Source organism: Pristiophorus japonicus, chromosome 1 (assembly GCF_044704955.1).
Source record: "Pristiophorus japonicus isolate sPriJap1 chromosome 1, sPriJap1.hap1, whole genome shotgun sequence".
Taxonomy (NCBI): Eukaryota; Metazoa; Chordata; class Chondrichthyes; family Pristiophoridae; genus Pristiophorus; species Pristiophorus japonicus.
The window spans coordinates 387818284-387836065 of NC_091977.1; the positions used below are offsets into that span (position 1 = coordinate 387818284).

The 17782-nt window shown below is 42.1% G+C and overlaps 1 protein-coding gene across 1 annotated transcript in view; it reads left to right on the forward strand.

Annotated features, from left to right (window-relative positions):
• LOC139274237 (somatomedin-B and thrombospondin type-1 domain-containing protein) overlaps positions 1 to 17782 on the forward strand; it is a 61628-nt gene that overhangs the window by 24119 nt on the left and 19727 nt on the right. Inside the window, exons 2-3 of the mRNA XM_070891231.1 lie at positions 11864 to 12058; positions 13258 to 13336. Coding sequence (XP_070747332.1) covers positions 11864 to 12058; positions 13258 to 13336 — 274 coding nt within the window. The remainder of the gene's footprint in view (positions 1 to 11863; positions 12059 to 13257; positions 13337 to 17782) is intronic.

Genomic DNA, 17782 nt, shown 5'->3' on the forward strand with positions numbered 1-17782 from the left:
CAGTTATTATGTTAATGACTCCATGAGACAGGGGTATGGTACTTAAACTGTGAAGACTGTCGTCCTTTATTGCAGTTCCTGGAATGAGGCCACCAAGAGGTGAGCTCCCTTTTATACTGGGTTACCTGTGCAGGTAATCCTTAGGCCTCCAGCAGCAGCACCTCCTGGTGTACAGGTAAGATGTGTACAGGATGAAGGTACATTCAGTGTTACAGAACATTATAACAATACAAATATGCATACATAACAATTATGATTTTGATAGAGTAAATAAGGAAAAATCATTTCCACTGGCAAAAGGTTTGGTAACCAGTGGATACGGATTTAAATTAATTGAAGGGAACGAGGAGAATTTTTTTAATGTAGCTAATTGTTATGATCTGGATTGCACTGCCTGAAAGGGTGGTGGAAGCAGATTCAGTAGTAACATTCAAAAGGGCATTGGCTGTATATTTAAAATGAAAAAAAAAATCAAAGAAAGAGCAGTGGAGTGGGATTAATTGGATAGCTTTATCAAAGAGCCGGCGCAGACAGGATGGGTCTGTCACCTTCTTGCTGTATGATTCTATAATTTATTAAATTAATCAATGGAAATTTCAGGGATTAGGCACTGGAATTCCTGATATACACTCCAGGAGCACATGTTCATAAAACTACCTTTCTATTCTTCTATTTCAATCCCATAGAAACTATAGCATTAACTGTAATTTTTGAGTCTATCAGACTACGCTCTTTGTGAGATGCATAACAAAGTTAAAAAAAAGTTTGAAAAACCCCTGTAATTTTCTGTTGTTTTTTCTGGGACAGCCAAACTTTAGTCTGCCCCAAACATGACCCTTGACGTCAGAGGGGGTAGCACGAGGATGCTGAATTCCCACTTTGGAAATCTCTTTAGCCCCAACCACCCCACTACCCAGCGACCTCATTTTTTCTTATTATCTCTACCGTGTAATTTAATAATTTCTCTCTTTTACAGAACTCAGTAATGTTAGAACTACTGGAATTTATTCTCACTTTCAATTATCTCTCCCTTCCAAAGGATGTTAATGGGTTGCAGTAAAAATCAGAGTGGAGTCAAATCCGAGAAGTTTGGATTTGCAAGCCTGCACCTTAACCTAAGAAGAGAGTATGCTTCCTTTTAGTACCTTGGTGTGAAGGTTGGAGGGAGTATCTTCTCAAGGAAAATTCCTCGGAAAATTATTAATCAGAATCGCATTGCTCTGTGTCTAAAGATTTCATATTTCTCCTTTTTGTGACATAAATTTTTTCCTCCAGTGAGATAGCACTTACTTTTTTAATATTAAGGGAGCAAAATTGGGTGCCACCCATTAGTGCCCCCGGAGGGGGTGGGGGCGGTGGCTAAAGGGGTGCAAGTGGCTTTGTGACTGGGCGTAGTGCTGACATCGAGTCCCGCCATATTCTTTGGGAGTTTTGCAGCAGAGCTACGGCATTGCGCCCTGATCGCCTTTGCCCAGAGATCATGACACCATCACTGTGCGCATCTCCACGGTAGTGCCCCAGACCCGAAATTGACTTCCTCCCCCTGCAGCAGCGGTGGTTGAAAACACCAACAGCTGCAGGAGGCATGCATTGGGTGGCCGGCCACTTCGGGGGCGATACTTAAAGGTGAGGTGGCCGAGGAAAGTAAAAAAAAAACGTACCTTTGTTGTCGCCGTTTTCTTCGTGGGTTCCTGCCCACAATTGATCAGCCCGGCACTCTGCTGATTGCACGGGATCGTGGCTGCCTTGGTGGTCCAGATATATTCTTTTTACATTGCAGAGTCTGCAGTGATGGCCCTTCCCTTTAAGGGAGGGAAGAAGCCTTTGAACGCGGCCCATTGTGCAGCGCTGCTGAAGTCTCCGCCCTGTCTTCTGCCAATTGCGCATCAAGAAGGAAGTGGAGGGCTTGATTTAGCGCTCCACATCCTTCTTGGAGCGCAAACGGCAACTTTTTATTTTTAAATTTGAAATCGTTAGTGCCTGGTGCTAAGAACATAAGAACATAAGAACATAAGAAATAGGAGTAGGCCATACGGCCCCTCGAGCCTGCTCCGCCATTCAATAAGATCATGGCTGATCCGATCATAGACTCAGGTCCACTTCCCCGCCCGCTCCCCATAACCCCTTATCCCGTTATCGTTTAAGAAACTGTCTATCTCTGTCTTAAATTTATTCAATGTCCCAGCTTCCACAGCTCTCAGAGGCAGCGAATTACACAGATTTACAACCCCCTGAGAGAAGACATTTCTCCTCATCTCTGTTTTAAATGGGTGGCCCCTTATTCTAAGATTGTACCCTCTAGTTCTAGTCTCCCCCATCAGTGGAAACATCCTCTCTGCATCCACCTTGTCAAGCCCCCTCATAATCTGATACGTTTTGATACTAAAACTAAAAATCATGGTTTAAAAACTAATATTAAAACACTTTACCTAAACGCACGCAGCATTCGAAACAAAGTAAATGAGTTGACAGCACAAATCATTACAAATGGGTATGATTTGGTGGCCATTACAGAAACATGGTTTCAGGGTGGCCAAGACTGGGAATTAAACATACAGGGGTATCTGATGATTCGGAAAGATAGACAAGAAGGGAAAGGAGGTGGGGTAGCTCTGTTAATAAAGGATGATATCAGGGCAGTTGTGAGAGACGATATTGGCTCTATTGAACAAAATATTGAATCATTGTGGGTGGAGATTAGAGATAGTAAGGGGAAAATGTCACTGGTGGGCGTAGTTTATAGGCCCCCAAATAATAACTTCACGGTGGGGCGGACAATAATCAAGGGAATAATGGAGGCATGTGAAAAAGGAACGGCAGTAATCATGGGGGATTTTAACCTACGTATCGATTGGTCAAATCAAATTGCGTGGGGTAACCTTGAGGAGGAATTCATAGAATGCATACGGGATTGTTTCTTAGAACAGTATGTGTAAAGTCCTGTCCCCTCAGTACAGATTCACACGAGGCATGTAGTGAAGTCAAGGTCACTCTGGAACTGTACCTTTATTTCACAGCTCTGGAATGCTGCACTTGCCTGAGACTTGTGCTTATACACCTGTCTCTTGCAAGTGCACCCCCGGTGGTAAGGTATGCTGGTGGTTACAGGTCATATCTTATTACAGTCATGTATAACATGTTGGGATACAGTTATATATAATAATGTAAGATACATGACATCACCCTCCCCCAAGGTCTTATTGTCTTTATAATTTCAGTCTCTCAGGTGGTCTACGCTCTCGCATGGAGCGTCTGAGTTGTGGTTCAGTTGTTTGCCTTGGTGTCTGTTTTTCTTTGGGTGTGGTTGCTGGTATCTCGCCTGGGCTGTCTGTTTCAATTGGTGTGATTGTTGTTGGGATTGCCCTTTCCTCAGGTTGTTCCCTCTGTCTGTCCACCAGGTGTGGTGCGAGTTCCACATTGTAGTCTGCCTCTGGTTCCGCAGTGCTGTTGGTAAATCTGCTTTTGACTTGATCTTCATGCCTCCGGCAGGTTTTGCCATTGTCCATTTGTACTACCAGTAGCCTGTTTCCTTCCTTGCCCGTTACTGTCCCTGCAAGCCATTTGGGACCCCTGCCATAGTTTAGTACAAACACTTTGTCCCCTATCTCATTCCATCTCCCCCTCGAATTTCTGTCATGGTACTCAGTCAGCTTACGGAGCTTTGCCTCAACGATTTCATGCATGTCTGGGAGGATTAATGAGAGCCTTGTTTTTAAAGTCCTTTTCATCAACAGTTGCACGGGGGGGATCCCAGTCAGTGAGTGCGGACGAGATCTGTATGCCAAGAGCAGTTGCGACAGGCGACCCTGCAGCGTGGGACCTTGGATTTTAAGCATGCCTTGTTTAATGATTTGCACTGCTCTCTCTGCCTGGCCATTGGAGGCTGGCTTGAACGGTGCCGTCTTGACTTGATTTATGGCGTGGTCAATTATAAAGTCTTGGAATTCTGCGCTGGTGAAGCACGGGATTCCGTGCGTTGCAAACATGGTTGCGAGGCTCTCCTCAGTGGTGGAGGTTGTGCTCGAGTTTAAAATGGTGCATTCGATCCACTTTGAAAATGCATCTACAACTACGAGGAACATTTTGCCCATGAATGGGCCCGCATAGTCTACGTGCACCCGCGACCACGGTTTGGTAGGCCAGGGCCAGGGGCACAGTGGAGCCTCCCAGGGGGCATTGCTGAGTTGGGCACAAATGGTGCACCATCGGACGCAGAGCTCCAAGTTCGCGTCAATACCAGGCCACCAGACGTGGGATCTGGCTATGGCCTTCATGAGAATGATCCCCGGGTGCTCGCGGTGGAGCTCCCGGACAAATGCCTCTCTGCCTCGCAGAGGCATGACTATTCGGCTGCCCCACATCAGGCAGTCTGCTTGTAGTGATAGCTCATGCATGTGCCTGTGAAAGGGTTTTAATTCCTCGGGGCAGGCATCGCGAGCCTCTGCCCAGTCACCAGTTAGGACACATCTTTTTACGAAGGATAACATGGGGTCGCTGGCCATCCAGGCTCTGATTTGGCGAGCCGTCATGGGCGAACCTATGGACACAAAGGCATTGATTGCCATGACTATCTCACAGTCCTGTTCGTCAGACCCTTCCGTGGTCGCAAGGGGTAACCTGCTGAGCGCATCGGCACAGTTGTCTGTGCCTGGTCTGTACATTATGGTATAGTTGTAGGACGCCAGCATGAGTGCCCACCGTTGAATTCGCGCCGAGGTGTTGGCGTTTATTGCTTTGCTCTCGGATAGGAGGGACGTGAGGGGCTTGTGGTCAGTTTCTAATGCGAACTTGGCCCCGAAAAGGTATTGGTGCATCTTTTTGACACCGTACATGCACGCGAGCGCCTCCTTCTCTACCATTCCGTACCCGCGCTCCGCCCGCGAAAGTGACCTGGAGGCATAAGCTATGGGTTGTAATTTTCCCGCACTATTGACATGTTGCAAAACGCACCCGACCCCATACGCTGACACATCGCATGTGAGAACTAGCTTTTTACATGGGTCAAAGAAAGTCAAAACACTGTTGGAACACAGAAGGTTGCGTGCCTTATTGAAGGCGCGTTCCTGGGCGTCTCCCCAAAACCAATCGCACCCCTTCCTGAGTAGCACATGGAGAGGCTCCAGCAGCGTGCTTAAGTTCTGCATAAAGTTCCCAAAGTAACTGAGTAGCCCGAGAAAGGCGCGCAGTTGTGAGACATTCCGGGGCCTGGGTGCCAGGTGAATTGCTTCTGTTTTGGACTCTGTTGGGCGGATTCCATCAGCGGCAATCCTTCTGCCCAAAAATTCAACCTCGGGTGTGAGAAACAGGCACTTGGATTTCTTGACTCGTAGGCCTACCCGATCCAACCGCTTTAGTACTTCCTCCAAATTACGGAGATGGGAGTCGGTGTCCCTGCCCGTGATACTGGCCCACACAGCGCCTGTAGTTGTAGAACCTGTGTCTGGCCATGTGTAGGCTGCTCGCTGGCTTCAGGTGGTCTCTTACCAGTGTTCAATTCTTCAAACGACTTGCTTGCTGGTTTCTCAAGTGCCAACAGATCCTTCATTAAAGCATATGTTTTCGAGCCACAGCTGGTCAAGAGATGGGCTCTTCTCTTGTCTGCCGTATCGTTGCCTAACCAGTCTTTGGTTACAAAGCTTTGCTGGAGCCTTTCTATAAAGTCCTCCCAATTGTCTCCCTCATTGTACTTTTCATCTGATCCGTTGTTCGCCATTCTGTGGATTCTGTAATCCCGTAACCCTTCACCACTGTAAAGTCCTGTCCCCTCAGTACAGATTCACATGAGGCATGTAGTGAAGTCAAGGTCACTCTGGACCTGCACCTTTATTTCACAGCTCTAGAATGCTGCACTTGCCTGAGACCTGTGCTTATATACCTGTCTCTTGCAAGTGCACCCCCTGTGGTAAGGTATGCTGGTGGTTACAGGTCATATCTTATTACAGTCATGTATAGCATGTTGGGATACAGTTATATATAATAATGTAAGATACATGACAGTATGTTACAGAACCTACAAGGAAGCAAGCTATCTTGGACCTGGTCCTGTGTAATGAGACAGGAATAATAAACGATCTCCGAGTAAAAGATCCTCTCGGAATGAGTGATCACAGTATGGTTGAATTTGTAATACAGATTGAGGGTGAGGAAGTAGTGTCTCAAACGAGCGTAATATGCTTAAACAAAGGGGACTACAGTGGGATGAGGGCAGAGTTGGCGAAAGTAGACTGGGAACACAGACTAAACGGTGGAACAATTGAGGAACAGTGGAGGACTTTTAAGGAGCTCTTTCATACAGCTCAACAAAAATATATTCCAGTGAAAAAGAAGGGCGGTAAGAGAAGAGATAACCAGCCGTGGATAACCAAGGAAATAAAGGAGAGTATCAAATTAAAAACCAATGCATATAAGGCGGCCAAGGTTAGTGGGAAACTAGAAGATTGGGAAAATTTTAAACAACAGCAAAGAATGACTAAGAAAGCAATAAAGAAAGGAAAGATAGATTACGAAAGTAAACTTGCGCAAAACATAAAAACAGATAGTAAAAGCTTTTACCGATATATAAAACGGAAAAGAGTGACTAAAGTAAATGTTTGTCCCTTAGAAGATGAGAAGGGGGATTTAATAATGGGAAATGTGGAAATGGCTGAGACCATAAACAATTATTTTGCTTCGGTCTTCACAGTGGAAGACACAAAAACCATGCCAAAAATTGCTGGTCACGGGAATGTGGGAAGGGAGGACCTTGAGACAATCACTATCACTAGGGGGGTAGTGCTGGACAGGCTAATGGATCTTAAGGTAGACAAGTCCCCTGGTCCTGATGAAATGCATCCCAGGGTATTAAAAGAGATGGCGGAAGTTATAGCAGATGCATTTGTTATAATTTACCGGATTGGAAAGCAGCTAATGTAACGCCTCTGTTTAAAAAAGGAGGCAGACAAAAGGCAGGTAACTATAGGCCGGTTAGTTTAACATCTGTAGTGGGGAAAATGCTTGAAGCTATCATTAAGGAAGAAATAGCGGGACATCTAGATAGGAATAGTGCAATCAAGCAGATGCAACATGGATTCGTGAAGGGGAAATCATGTTGAACTAATTTACTGGAATTCTTTGAGGATATAACAAGCATGGTGGATAGAGGTGTACCGATGGATGTGGTGTATTTGGATTTCCAAAAGGCATTCGATAAGGTGCCACACAAAAGGTTACTGTGGAAGATAAAGGTATGCGGAGTCAGAGGAAATGTATTAGCATGGATAGAGAATTGGCTGTCTAACAGAAAGCAGAGAGTCAGGATAAATGGGTCCTTTTCGGGTTGGAAATCGGTGGTTAGTAGTGTGCCACAGGGATCGGTGCTGGGACCACAACTGTTTACAATATACATAGATGACCTGGAAAAGGGGACAGAGTGTAGTGTAACAAAATTTGCAGATGGCACAAAGATTAGTGAGAAAGCGGGTTGTGTAGATGACACAGAGAGGCTGCAAAGAGATTTAGATAGGTTAAGCGAATGGGCTAAGGTTTGGCAGATGGAATACAATGTCGGAAAATGTGAGGTCATCCACCTTGTAAAAAAAAACAGTAAAAGGGAATATTATTTGAATGGGGAGAAATTACAACATGCTGCGGTGCAGAGGGACCTGGGAGTCCTTGTGCATGAATCCCAAAAAGTTAGTTTGCAGGTGCAGCAGGTAATCAGGAAGGCGAATGGAATGTTGGCCTTCATTGTGAGAGGGATGGAGTACAAAAGCAGGGAGGTCCTTCTGCAACTGTACAGGGTATTGGTGAGGCCGCACCTGGAGTACTGCGTGCAGTTTTGGTCACCTTACTTAAGGAAGGATATACTAGCTTTGGAGGGGGTACAGAGACGATTCACTAAGCTGATTCCAGAGATGAGGGGGTTACCTTATGATGATAGATTGAGTAGACTGGGTCTTTACTCGTTGGAGTTCAGAAGGATGAGGGGTGATCTTATAGAAACATTTAAAATAATGAAAGAGATAGACAAGATAGAGGCAGAGAGGTTGTTTCCACTGGTCGGGGAGACTAGAACTAGGAGGCACAGCCTCAAAAAACAGGGGAGCCAATTTAAAACCGAGTTGAGAAGGAATTTCTTCTCCCAGAGGGTTGTGAATCTGTGGAATTCTCTGCCCAAGGAAGCAGTTGGGGCTAGCTCATTGAATGTATTCAAATCACAGATCGATAGATTTTTAACCAATAAGGGAATTAAGGGTTACGGGGAGCGGGCGGGTAAGTGGAACTGAGTCCACGGCCAGATCAGCCATGACCTTGTTGAATGGCGGAGCAGGCTCGAGGGGCTAGATGGCCTACTCCTGTTCCTAATTCTTATGTTCTTATATTCTTATTATGATAAGATCACCTCTCATTCTTCTGAATTCCAATGAGTAGAGGTCCAACCTACTCAACCTTTCCTCATAAGTCAATCCCCTCATTCCCGGAATCAACCTAGTGAACCTTCTTTGAACTACCTCCAAAGCAAGTATATCCTTTCGTAAATATGGAAACCAAAACTGCACGCAGTATTCCAGGTGTGGCCTCACCAATACCCTGTACAACTGTAATAAGACTTCCTTACTTTTATACTCCATCCACTTTGTAATAAATGCCAAGATACCATTGGCCTTCCTGATTACTTGCTGTACCTGCATACTATCCTTTTGTGTTTCATGCACAAGTAACCCCAGGTCCCGCTGTACTGCGGCACTTTGTAATCTTTCTTCATTTAAATAATAACTTTTCAAACTTTTAAAAATTAGCGCTCCAAATTAGTGAATTTCTTTCTCCCGCTAAATCTTTATTCTATATGATGTAATTAGTAATGTCACTGCCTATTCTTATGTGAATATCAAAACGGAGAATTCCCATGTGTGAAATAACATGACAGCAGCAAACTATGTTAAGAATTTCTTTAAAGAAATATTAAAGTGTTACTAGATGTATTTGCCCGTGGGATAAATAGGCCAGCTGAACAGTGTCAGTGAACTGCAGATGTTTTTAAAATTAGATGAAGGACCACCATAGCTCAGTTGTGTAGACTGAGCTTTTGAGCTTGAAGGTCTTTCAAACTTGCCAAAGTGGCTGTGTAGTTCCAAGTCACCAATGAGATATAGTATTTTCCATATCTTTACCCTAGCATTGTATCGTTATGGTATTTAATTTGTTTTCAGGGTAAATTTGAAAACCAATATTTTGTGTTTTGTATCTGGACGATTGTTTTTTTAATTTTCTAGTAATCATGTTGGAACACTTTATAAGTTTTCAGACAAATATTTAGTAAAGTAAGAAAATTGTTCTGACATGGTGAAATGACATAGACAAGTTCACTGTATTTAAACACAAAGGAGGGCACAGTGACAACATTACAAGTACTTCTTAATCTACATGTAAAAGCATTACTTTAACCTTTTCTTTAAAATCTAAAAGCAGTAGCACATACAAGTTCTGGTGCAGAACCCAATATGCAGTTTCCGTGGAGTTAAAAGCCAGCCCAAAATTTCACCTGCATGGAGATTCCAATTCTATAACCTAATCCAGTTGAATGGCACTGCCTTCCTAAAAAAATACTTGCCATACCTTTTCTTGTTTTGTTGCAACCAACACGATATGATGATATAAATCTTGTTGATAAGCAGTCCTGTGTTACTTAAACGTAGGGGTGTCATGATGAAAGAGATCACAAGGGCCTTATTATTCCTTCTGTTCAAAATAAGAAAGTGTTTGCCAAGCATTTGCTCCTTTAAGTTTATTAATTTTTCCATTAGCTCAGCTATTATCTTGTTTTCACAACTAGCTGCATTTTTAAGAAATAACCTAACATCAGAATGACTCGACAAATATTGCAAAGTACATACATAGATACCCACCATCTAAATAGCTTCCTTAGATTTACTCATGATCAGTGTTCCACAGACTAAGCTTTGAATCCAGATACTTCCAGTATTTTGGAAAGATAGGATAGTGACGTTTCCTTCAAAGGCATTAGTGTTTTTATTTTAAAGCTGCAATATATATCATAGTAACTCATCTTTACTTGGACGATCATTCTATTTCACTTATGTGAACCAGCTCCTGTGGAAATAACTGCCTGCCTCAGATATTAAGTCACTGGGCCTGCCACAGAGCTTGATCCCAATCTCCCATTCCTATACCGAATATTTGGGAACAACTTGACCCTCCACACCTTCAAGTTCTTGTTCACAGTCTAATTGCTGCTAGGTGCTGAGTGGAGGTCGAACATCTCATCACAAAAAAAAAGTAAAATCATAGAGGTATCTTTGGACCACAGCTGGCTCTGAGCTGCATTGGCAGGTGGTCACATGTTTACCCACATTTTGTATTGCAAATGATGCATAGCTTGAGGGAGATGAAGGAAGGGAAATTAAGAAGTTTATGTCCTTGCCAAAAAAAAAAATCCAATGGTAGAGTTACCTCCAGTTTTAAACTATTGCTTTTGACCCCACTCAGCATCTCGAGCACTGTTCCACATGGGCCTCCAGAGATCTCAGTGTGAAACTGAGGAATTAGGTAATCAATGAATCTCAGATATTAAATAAATTTAACAAATGGACAATATTATTATTTGAATTTTTTTTTACATTTCAGCAAACTCGTGATAAACTTTCAATTAACAATTAGCTTGAACCTTCAGAGCTGTTTCAAATATTTTGCCAGCAATCTTGACATTTAATTAAGCTTACTGTCAACAATTGCAACATGCTGGACTACCATGTATTACCTAATCAAAAGATACAGTCGCTTTATTGCCAGAGTGGCTGTATATCAACTCCAAAGACAGTGGGATATGATTTTGAATTGCAACTCCAACTGACATTTGAACTCGAATGTTGCCATTTGATGACCTAGATTGGATGGTGCATGCCCATTTTGCAGGCGTAAAACAGGCATCTAAGCTCTAATATGACAGGCTGCATGTGCCGGAGGTTTCTTGCCTGTAATATTGGTAAAGGCTCCTGCATAGGCGTCCATGGCTTGTGCCTGAAGCAGGTGTACTCCTCTGGCTCTACATTACATTTTCAGGCTGCTGCTGGCCACTGCTCGCTCGCCTTCCAATTACCTCTTACCCCTAACTGAACCTTATTGTGTTCGATCTAGGTGCCTTCTGGGACCGGTAATCTGCCTCTGTGGCTGTGATTGATGCCCTACACCTCAACAGTAATAAACAAATGAGCTAGCAGACCAATTTCCTGTGGCCTTGTGCAGCACCAGGATTGTTCCCGATTCAGATGTGATCCAATTTTTAGGTCGGCAAATTTTGCACCTATTAGTTTGGCCACTAGATGGAGCATTGGATAGCAATGGATTGCATATAATGGCAGAAAATACATTTCCATGTCCAGGCTTGCACCAAAAAAAGATTCTTTGGGGTGGAAAAGCTTCACTTAACCAGTCTATAGATAGATTAATCACATTAACACCAAGAATACGAAGGAGACATGTTGAAGATAATCATCTTTTTACATTTATCCCCTTACACATCTGTTTCACAATAAAAATAAACATTTGAGACACCAATAAGCATAAATACATACCCTTTACAAATGATACTTTGCCTGAAAAACTGAAGCTGTTGCCACAGTTAGAACAGCTCTGCTGAACATTTACATTTACATCTATATCAAAAACTAGAGTGTGGTTAGGATAGAATTTAATGGAGGAATAATTTCCAGATATGAAATCAGTCACAGATCATACAGGAAAATAATGTGCACATTTTAATGTGGCACAACAGACATACACTAGAATATTCTAAAATCTTTGCTGTAAGAGCATGACTACAATCCTGGGCAAACATTGCAACTTCATGCTGTTTCTTTGTTTACAGCCAGTCCATGTGTAGTGAGTGAGTGGGGTCACTGGAGTGGCTGTGCTGAGCAATGCCAACCAACTGTGCGGATTCGATGGCGTCATATTGAGCAAGAACCTAAGAATCACGGAGATCCTTGCCCAGCACTGGAGGAACGAGCAGGCTGCCTGGAGTACATGAATTACCAGGGCGTACATTGTGGACAGTCTCATGGTACAAATCTGTTACGTTTTCTCATAATCTCACTCTCTATATAGTCTTTAGGAATTTTCTATTGATTTAACTAAAATTTGCATTTGGTTAGCGAGAAAGCATTTTCAGCCACTTCAAATTAACATTATTGTATTTTCTTTTGTTCATTAAAGTGAAATATGCCAGTATTAGGGTAATGGAACATTTTCCGATCCCCTATTTCACCCATATTCGCATCAAGCACAAGAGTGTTAATGCATGATTTATATGTAGAATTACACTCATTGTATAATGTACCTTAACCCTAAACTCAGAAAAACATCCTAAAGTGTAACAGAATGAATTTTTCATTTTCAACACCAACTAGTCTTAAGGCTTTGAGTGAATTGCCAATTGATGCCAAACCCAGCCATTTTGTGCAGTGGAATGCATGATCTCATTTCACTTGGGATCCTTCGAGCTAGCAGAGAGAAGTCACTATTGTTCTATTAGTCAGGGTTGGATTTATATCCAGAGCTCCGCGGTAAAAGGACAGTGGCTTAACTCAGTGTGACACTACATATCCATTTTCTTAGAAATATGATTGTCACATCTAACTATGAAAGCATTCACGAGTGCATAAGCCCTTTCTGTATAACTTTGCATAACTGAGCATGAACCCTCCAGCAATATCTCTACTAAATGGATGTTTGATGAAGAGATATCAGTTTAAGAGGAAGAAATTAGAGTTTGATATTCAGAGAATTCTGACGATAGTAGCAGTCAAAGTATAACTGTTTTCTTCGTTGCAGTTGTAACAACTGTGTAGACCGAATAAGCAGCCATTATGATGAGATCAGTTTACTTGCAGGCCTCAGTATGGACTATCACCAAATGCTGTTCATTAATATTACATTATTCATAATAAGGAAAATACTTCTATTTATATAGCACTTTTCATGACCCCAGAATGTCCTAATGTGCTTCTCAACCAATGAATTACTTCTGAAGTGTGGTCTCTGTTGTAATGTAGTGGAAATACAGCAGCCGGTAATGCTACAAAATAATGGATTCTAGTTTGTACATATTAAGAAATTTGCTTCACTGTATATGATTAGCTGACAGCCAATTGGACTACATTGACATTGTCTTGTTTGGTTTTGTCTTTACTCTTAAAAATGAATTAAGTAACTGCTCGATTATGCAGCTTGTGATTCAACCTTTTGGTTTTACTGTTCTAGTCCCTGCTTTTATAAGCACAGCAGAATACAATAAAGAGAGAAGAAAGCGTGCTTTGTTTGAAGATAAAGAGATTCCTGGGTGAGTAGCAATTTTCACTTTAGTATCAGGTTATCACTTTGAACAGAATTGGCTGGATATTAATCTAATATTAAATAGTATATGACTTTATGTACTCAATTTGAATAGCTGGCAAAACCAATACTATACTGCATTACTAATTAGAAAGGAGATGTATAACTGGGATTGTAAGTGAACACTAAGGTATTTTAGTGTTTTGACAAAAGGTTTCTACTTGAATCTTTAAACTATATTTTCTCTTTTCAGTTGCTGGTGGCCTTGCTGTATGTTTCCAGGATGTTCTGCTTGTATTTCATATTTTCAGTATTTGGAATATTTTCTATTTAAATTTTACTGAGAGTGAGAATACATGAATTGTTCAGGAAAAGAAAGAGTATGCAATTGCAAAGCTGCAGAATAGAAGGTGAAAATTAATTCAACATGGTGAGAGTAAATAAATACAGTGCGCTTTCTTCTCTCTTTATATCCCTTGATTCCCTTAATATTCAAAAATCTATCGATCTCTGTCTTGAATATAAACGACTGAGCTTCCATAGCCCTCTGGGGTAGAGAATTCCAAAGATTCACCACACTCTGAGCGAAGATATTTCTCCTCATCTCAGTCCTACATAGCCGACTCCTTATTCTGAGACTGTGACCCTCGTTCTAGATTCCCTGGCCAGGGAAAACATCCTCTCAGCATCTACCCTGTCAAGCCCTGTAAGAATTGTGTATCTTTCAAAGAGATCACCTCGTTCTTTTAAACCCTAGAGAATATAGGCCTAGTCAACTCAATCTCTCCTCATTGAACAATTCCCCCATCCCAGGAATCAGTCTGGTGAACCTTTGTTGGAAAGTGTGAGTTCATCCACCTTGGGAAAAAAAACAGTAAAGGGGAATATTATTTGAATGGGGTGAAACTACAACATCCTGAGGTGCAGAGGGACCTGGGGGTCCTTGTGCATGAATCCCAAAAAGTTAGTTTGCAGGTGCAGCAGGTAATCAGGAAGGCGAATGGAATGTTGGCCTTCATTGCGAGAGGGATGGAGTACAAAAGCAGGGAGGTCCTGCTGCAACTGTATAGGGTATTGGTAAGGCCGCACCTGGAGTACAGCGTGCAGTTTTGGCCACCTTACTTAAGGAAGGATATACTAGCTTTGGAGGGGGTACAGAGACGACTCACTTGGCTGATCCCGGAGATGAGGGGGTTACCTTATGATGATAGATTGAGTAGACTGGGTCTTTACTTGTTGGAGTTCAGAAGGATGAGGGGTGATCTTATAGAAACATTTAAAATAATGAAAGGGATAGACAAGATAGAGGCAGAGAGGTTGTTTCCACTGGTAGGAGAGACTAGAACTAGGGGGCACAGCCTCAAAATACGGGGGAGCCAATTTAAAACCGAGTTGAGAAGGAATTTCTTCTCCCAGAGGGTTGTGAATCTGTGGAATTCTCTGCCCAAGGAAGCAATTGAGGCTAGCTCATTGAATGTATTCAAGTCACAGATAGATAGAATTTTAACCAATAAGGGAATTAAGGGTTATGGGGAGCGGGCGGATAAGTGGAGCTGAGTCCACGGCCAATCAGCCATGATCTTGTTGAATGGCGGAGCAGGCTCGAGGAGCTAGATGGCCTACTCTTGTTCCTAATTCTTGTGTGCTTATGTTCTTATGTTCTTTGTTGCACTCCCTCTATGGCAAGTATATCCTTCCTTAGGTAAGAAACATAGAAACATAGAAACTAGGTGCAGGAGTAGGCCATTCGGCCCTTCTAGCCTGCACCGCCAATCAATGAGTTCATGGCTGAACATGCAACTTCAGTACCCCATTCCTGCTTTCTCACCATACCCCTTGATTCCCCTAGTAGTAAGGACTCCATCTAACTCCTTTTTGAATATACTTAGTGAAATAGAAACATTAAGGAGACCCAAAACTTTACAAAATACTCCAGGTATTCACCAGGGCTCTATATAATTGCAGTAAGACATCTTTACTCTTATACTCAAATCCTCTTGTAACAAAGGCCAACATATCATTTGATTTCATAATTGCTTGCTGTCATCATCATCATAGGCGATCCCTCGTATCGAGGATGACTTGCTTCCACGCCAAAAATGATGAGTTCACAGGTGTTTCAATGAAGGACCTAATATTCTAGGTCTCGAACTACATCCTGAAGGGTGGAAGATGCCTGTGCGTGGATTTTTTTAACGCGTGGTGGCCGTTGCACACCAGCCACCACACGGGCTTGACAGAGCTAGGTTTTGGTCCAGTGGCAAGTTTTAACCAAGACGACTGGAGACCAACTCTGCTGCACGGACCTAGTGCGCGCACATATCGCAGTGTGGGCTGGCCCGTGCTGCCCTTGGGCCCACGCCTCTAACTACATGCTAGCTATCAATGATTTGTGTACAAGGACACCCAGGTCCCTCTGAACACCAATATTTCCCAATCTTTCATCATTTAAAAAATACACTGTTTTTCTATTTTTCCTACCAAAGCGAATAACTTCACATTTCTACACATTATATTCCATTTGCCATGTTCTTGCCCACTCACTTAGCCTGTCTATATCCCCTTGAAGTCTCTTTACATCCTCCTCACAACTTACATTCCCACCTAGCTTTGTATCATCAGCAAACTTGGATATATTACATTTGGTCCCCTCATCCAAATCATTGATATAGATTGCGAATAGCTGAGGCTTAAGCACTGAACCTTGTGGTACCCCACTAGTTACAGCCTGCCAATCCGAAAACCATCTGTTTATTCCTACTCTCTGTTTTCTGTCCATTAAACAATCCTCAATCCATGCTAGTATATTATCCCCAATCCCATGAGCCCTAATTTTGTTTAATAACCTCTTGTGTGGCACCTTATCAAATGCCTTTTGAAAATCCAAATACACCACATCCACTGGTTTTCCCTTATCTGTTCTGCGAGTTACAACCTCAAAAACTCTTAACAGATTTGTCAAACATGATTTCCCTTTCATAAATCCGCGTTGACTCTGCCCAATCCTATTATTATTTCCTAAATGCACTGTTACCAGATCCTTAATAATAGATTCTAGCATTTTCCCTACAACTGATATCAGGCTAACTGGTCTCTAGTTCCACGCTTTCTCTCTCCCTCCTTTCTTAAATAGTGGGGTTACATTTTCTACCTTCCAATCTGTGGGAACCTTTCTAGAATCTGTGGAATTTTGGAAGATGACAGCCAATGCATCTATTATCTCTATAACTAACTCTTTCAAAATCCTAGGATGTAGGCCATCAGGTCCAGGGCATTTATTGGCTTTCAGTCCCATTAATTTCTCCAGTACTCATTTTTTAATAATACTAATTTCTTTCAGTTCCTCATTCTCGCTAGACCCTCAGTTCTCCACTATTTCCGTGAGGTTTTTTGTGCCTTCTTCCATGAAGACAGACAGAAAGTATTTGTTTAATTTCTCTGCCATTTCCTTATTCCCCATTATAATTTCTCCTCTCTCGGCCTGTAGGGCTAATCTTTTCCTTTTTACATACCTATAGAAGTTTTTACAGTCTATTTTTATGTCTCTCACGAGTTTACTGTTAGATCTCTTAATTTCCAATGAAATACAAACTCCGAAAGTAGTTTTAATGTCACTTTATTTTGGCCGCAGTAACAAGCTCTTGGCTTTAAGCCAGGTCTTTGTCCTTCTGATATCACATGGCCAAAATGGCTGTATTTATACCGGGTTCAATTTACAGAAAAGAACTCGCCTTCTTTGACCTTATTGGCTCAATTAATAGTCTTTTAACCTTTTAATTGGCTCGCTACCCAAGATCCTAAAATGTCAAGTTGATTGATGACTTAATGCAACATGCTCAGTCGCACGTAGACCTGGAAGTCTGTGTTTTCTCAACCTGTCTAAATGCAGCATGTTTGAATTCTCTATCATTACTCACATTCTATTTTCCCTTTCTTTATCAATATTTTGGTCCTGCTTTGCTGACTTCTAAATTCCTCCCAATCCTCAGCCTTACTGCTCTTTTTTGGCAACATTATAAGACTCTTCCTTTGATCTAGTACTATTTCACTAAATATATTAAAAAAGGAGTTAGATGAAGTCCTTACTACTAGGGGGATCAAGGGGTATGGTGAGAAAGCAGGAATGGGGTACTGAAGTTGCATGTTCAGCCATGAACTCACTGAATGGCGGTGCAGGCTAGAAGGGCCGAATGGCCTACTCCTGCACTTATTTTCTATGTTTCTATGTTTCTATGTTTCTACCTTCTCTTGTTAGCCACGGTTGGACCATTTTTCCTGTGAAGTTTTTGTGCCTTAAAGGAATGTATGTTTGTTGTAAATTAAGTATTAATTCTTTAAATGCTATCCATTGCTTGTCCACCATCATACCTTTTAATGTTGTTTCCAAATCTACCTTAGCTAACTTGCCCCTCATACTTACATAGTTTTCTTTGTTTAGATTTAGGACCCTAGT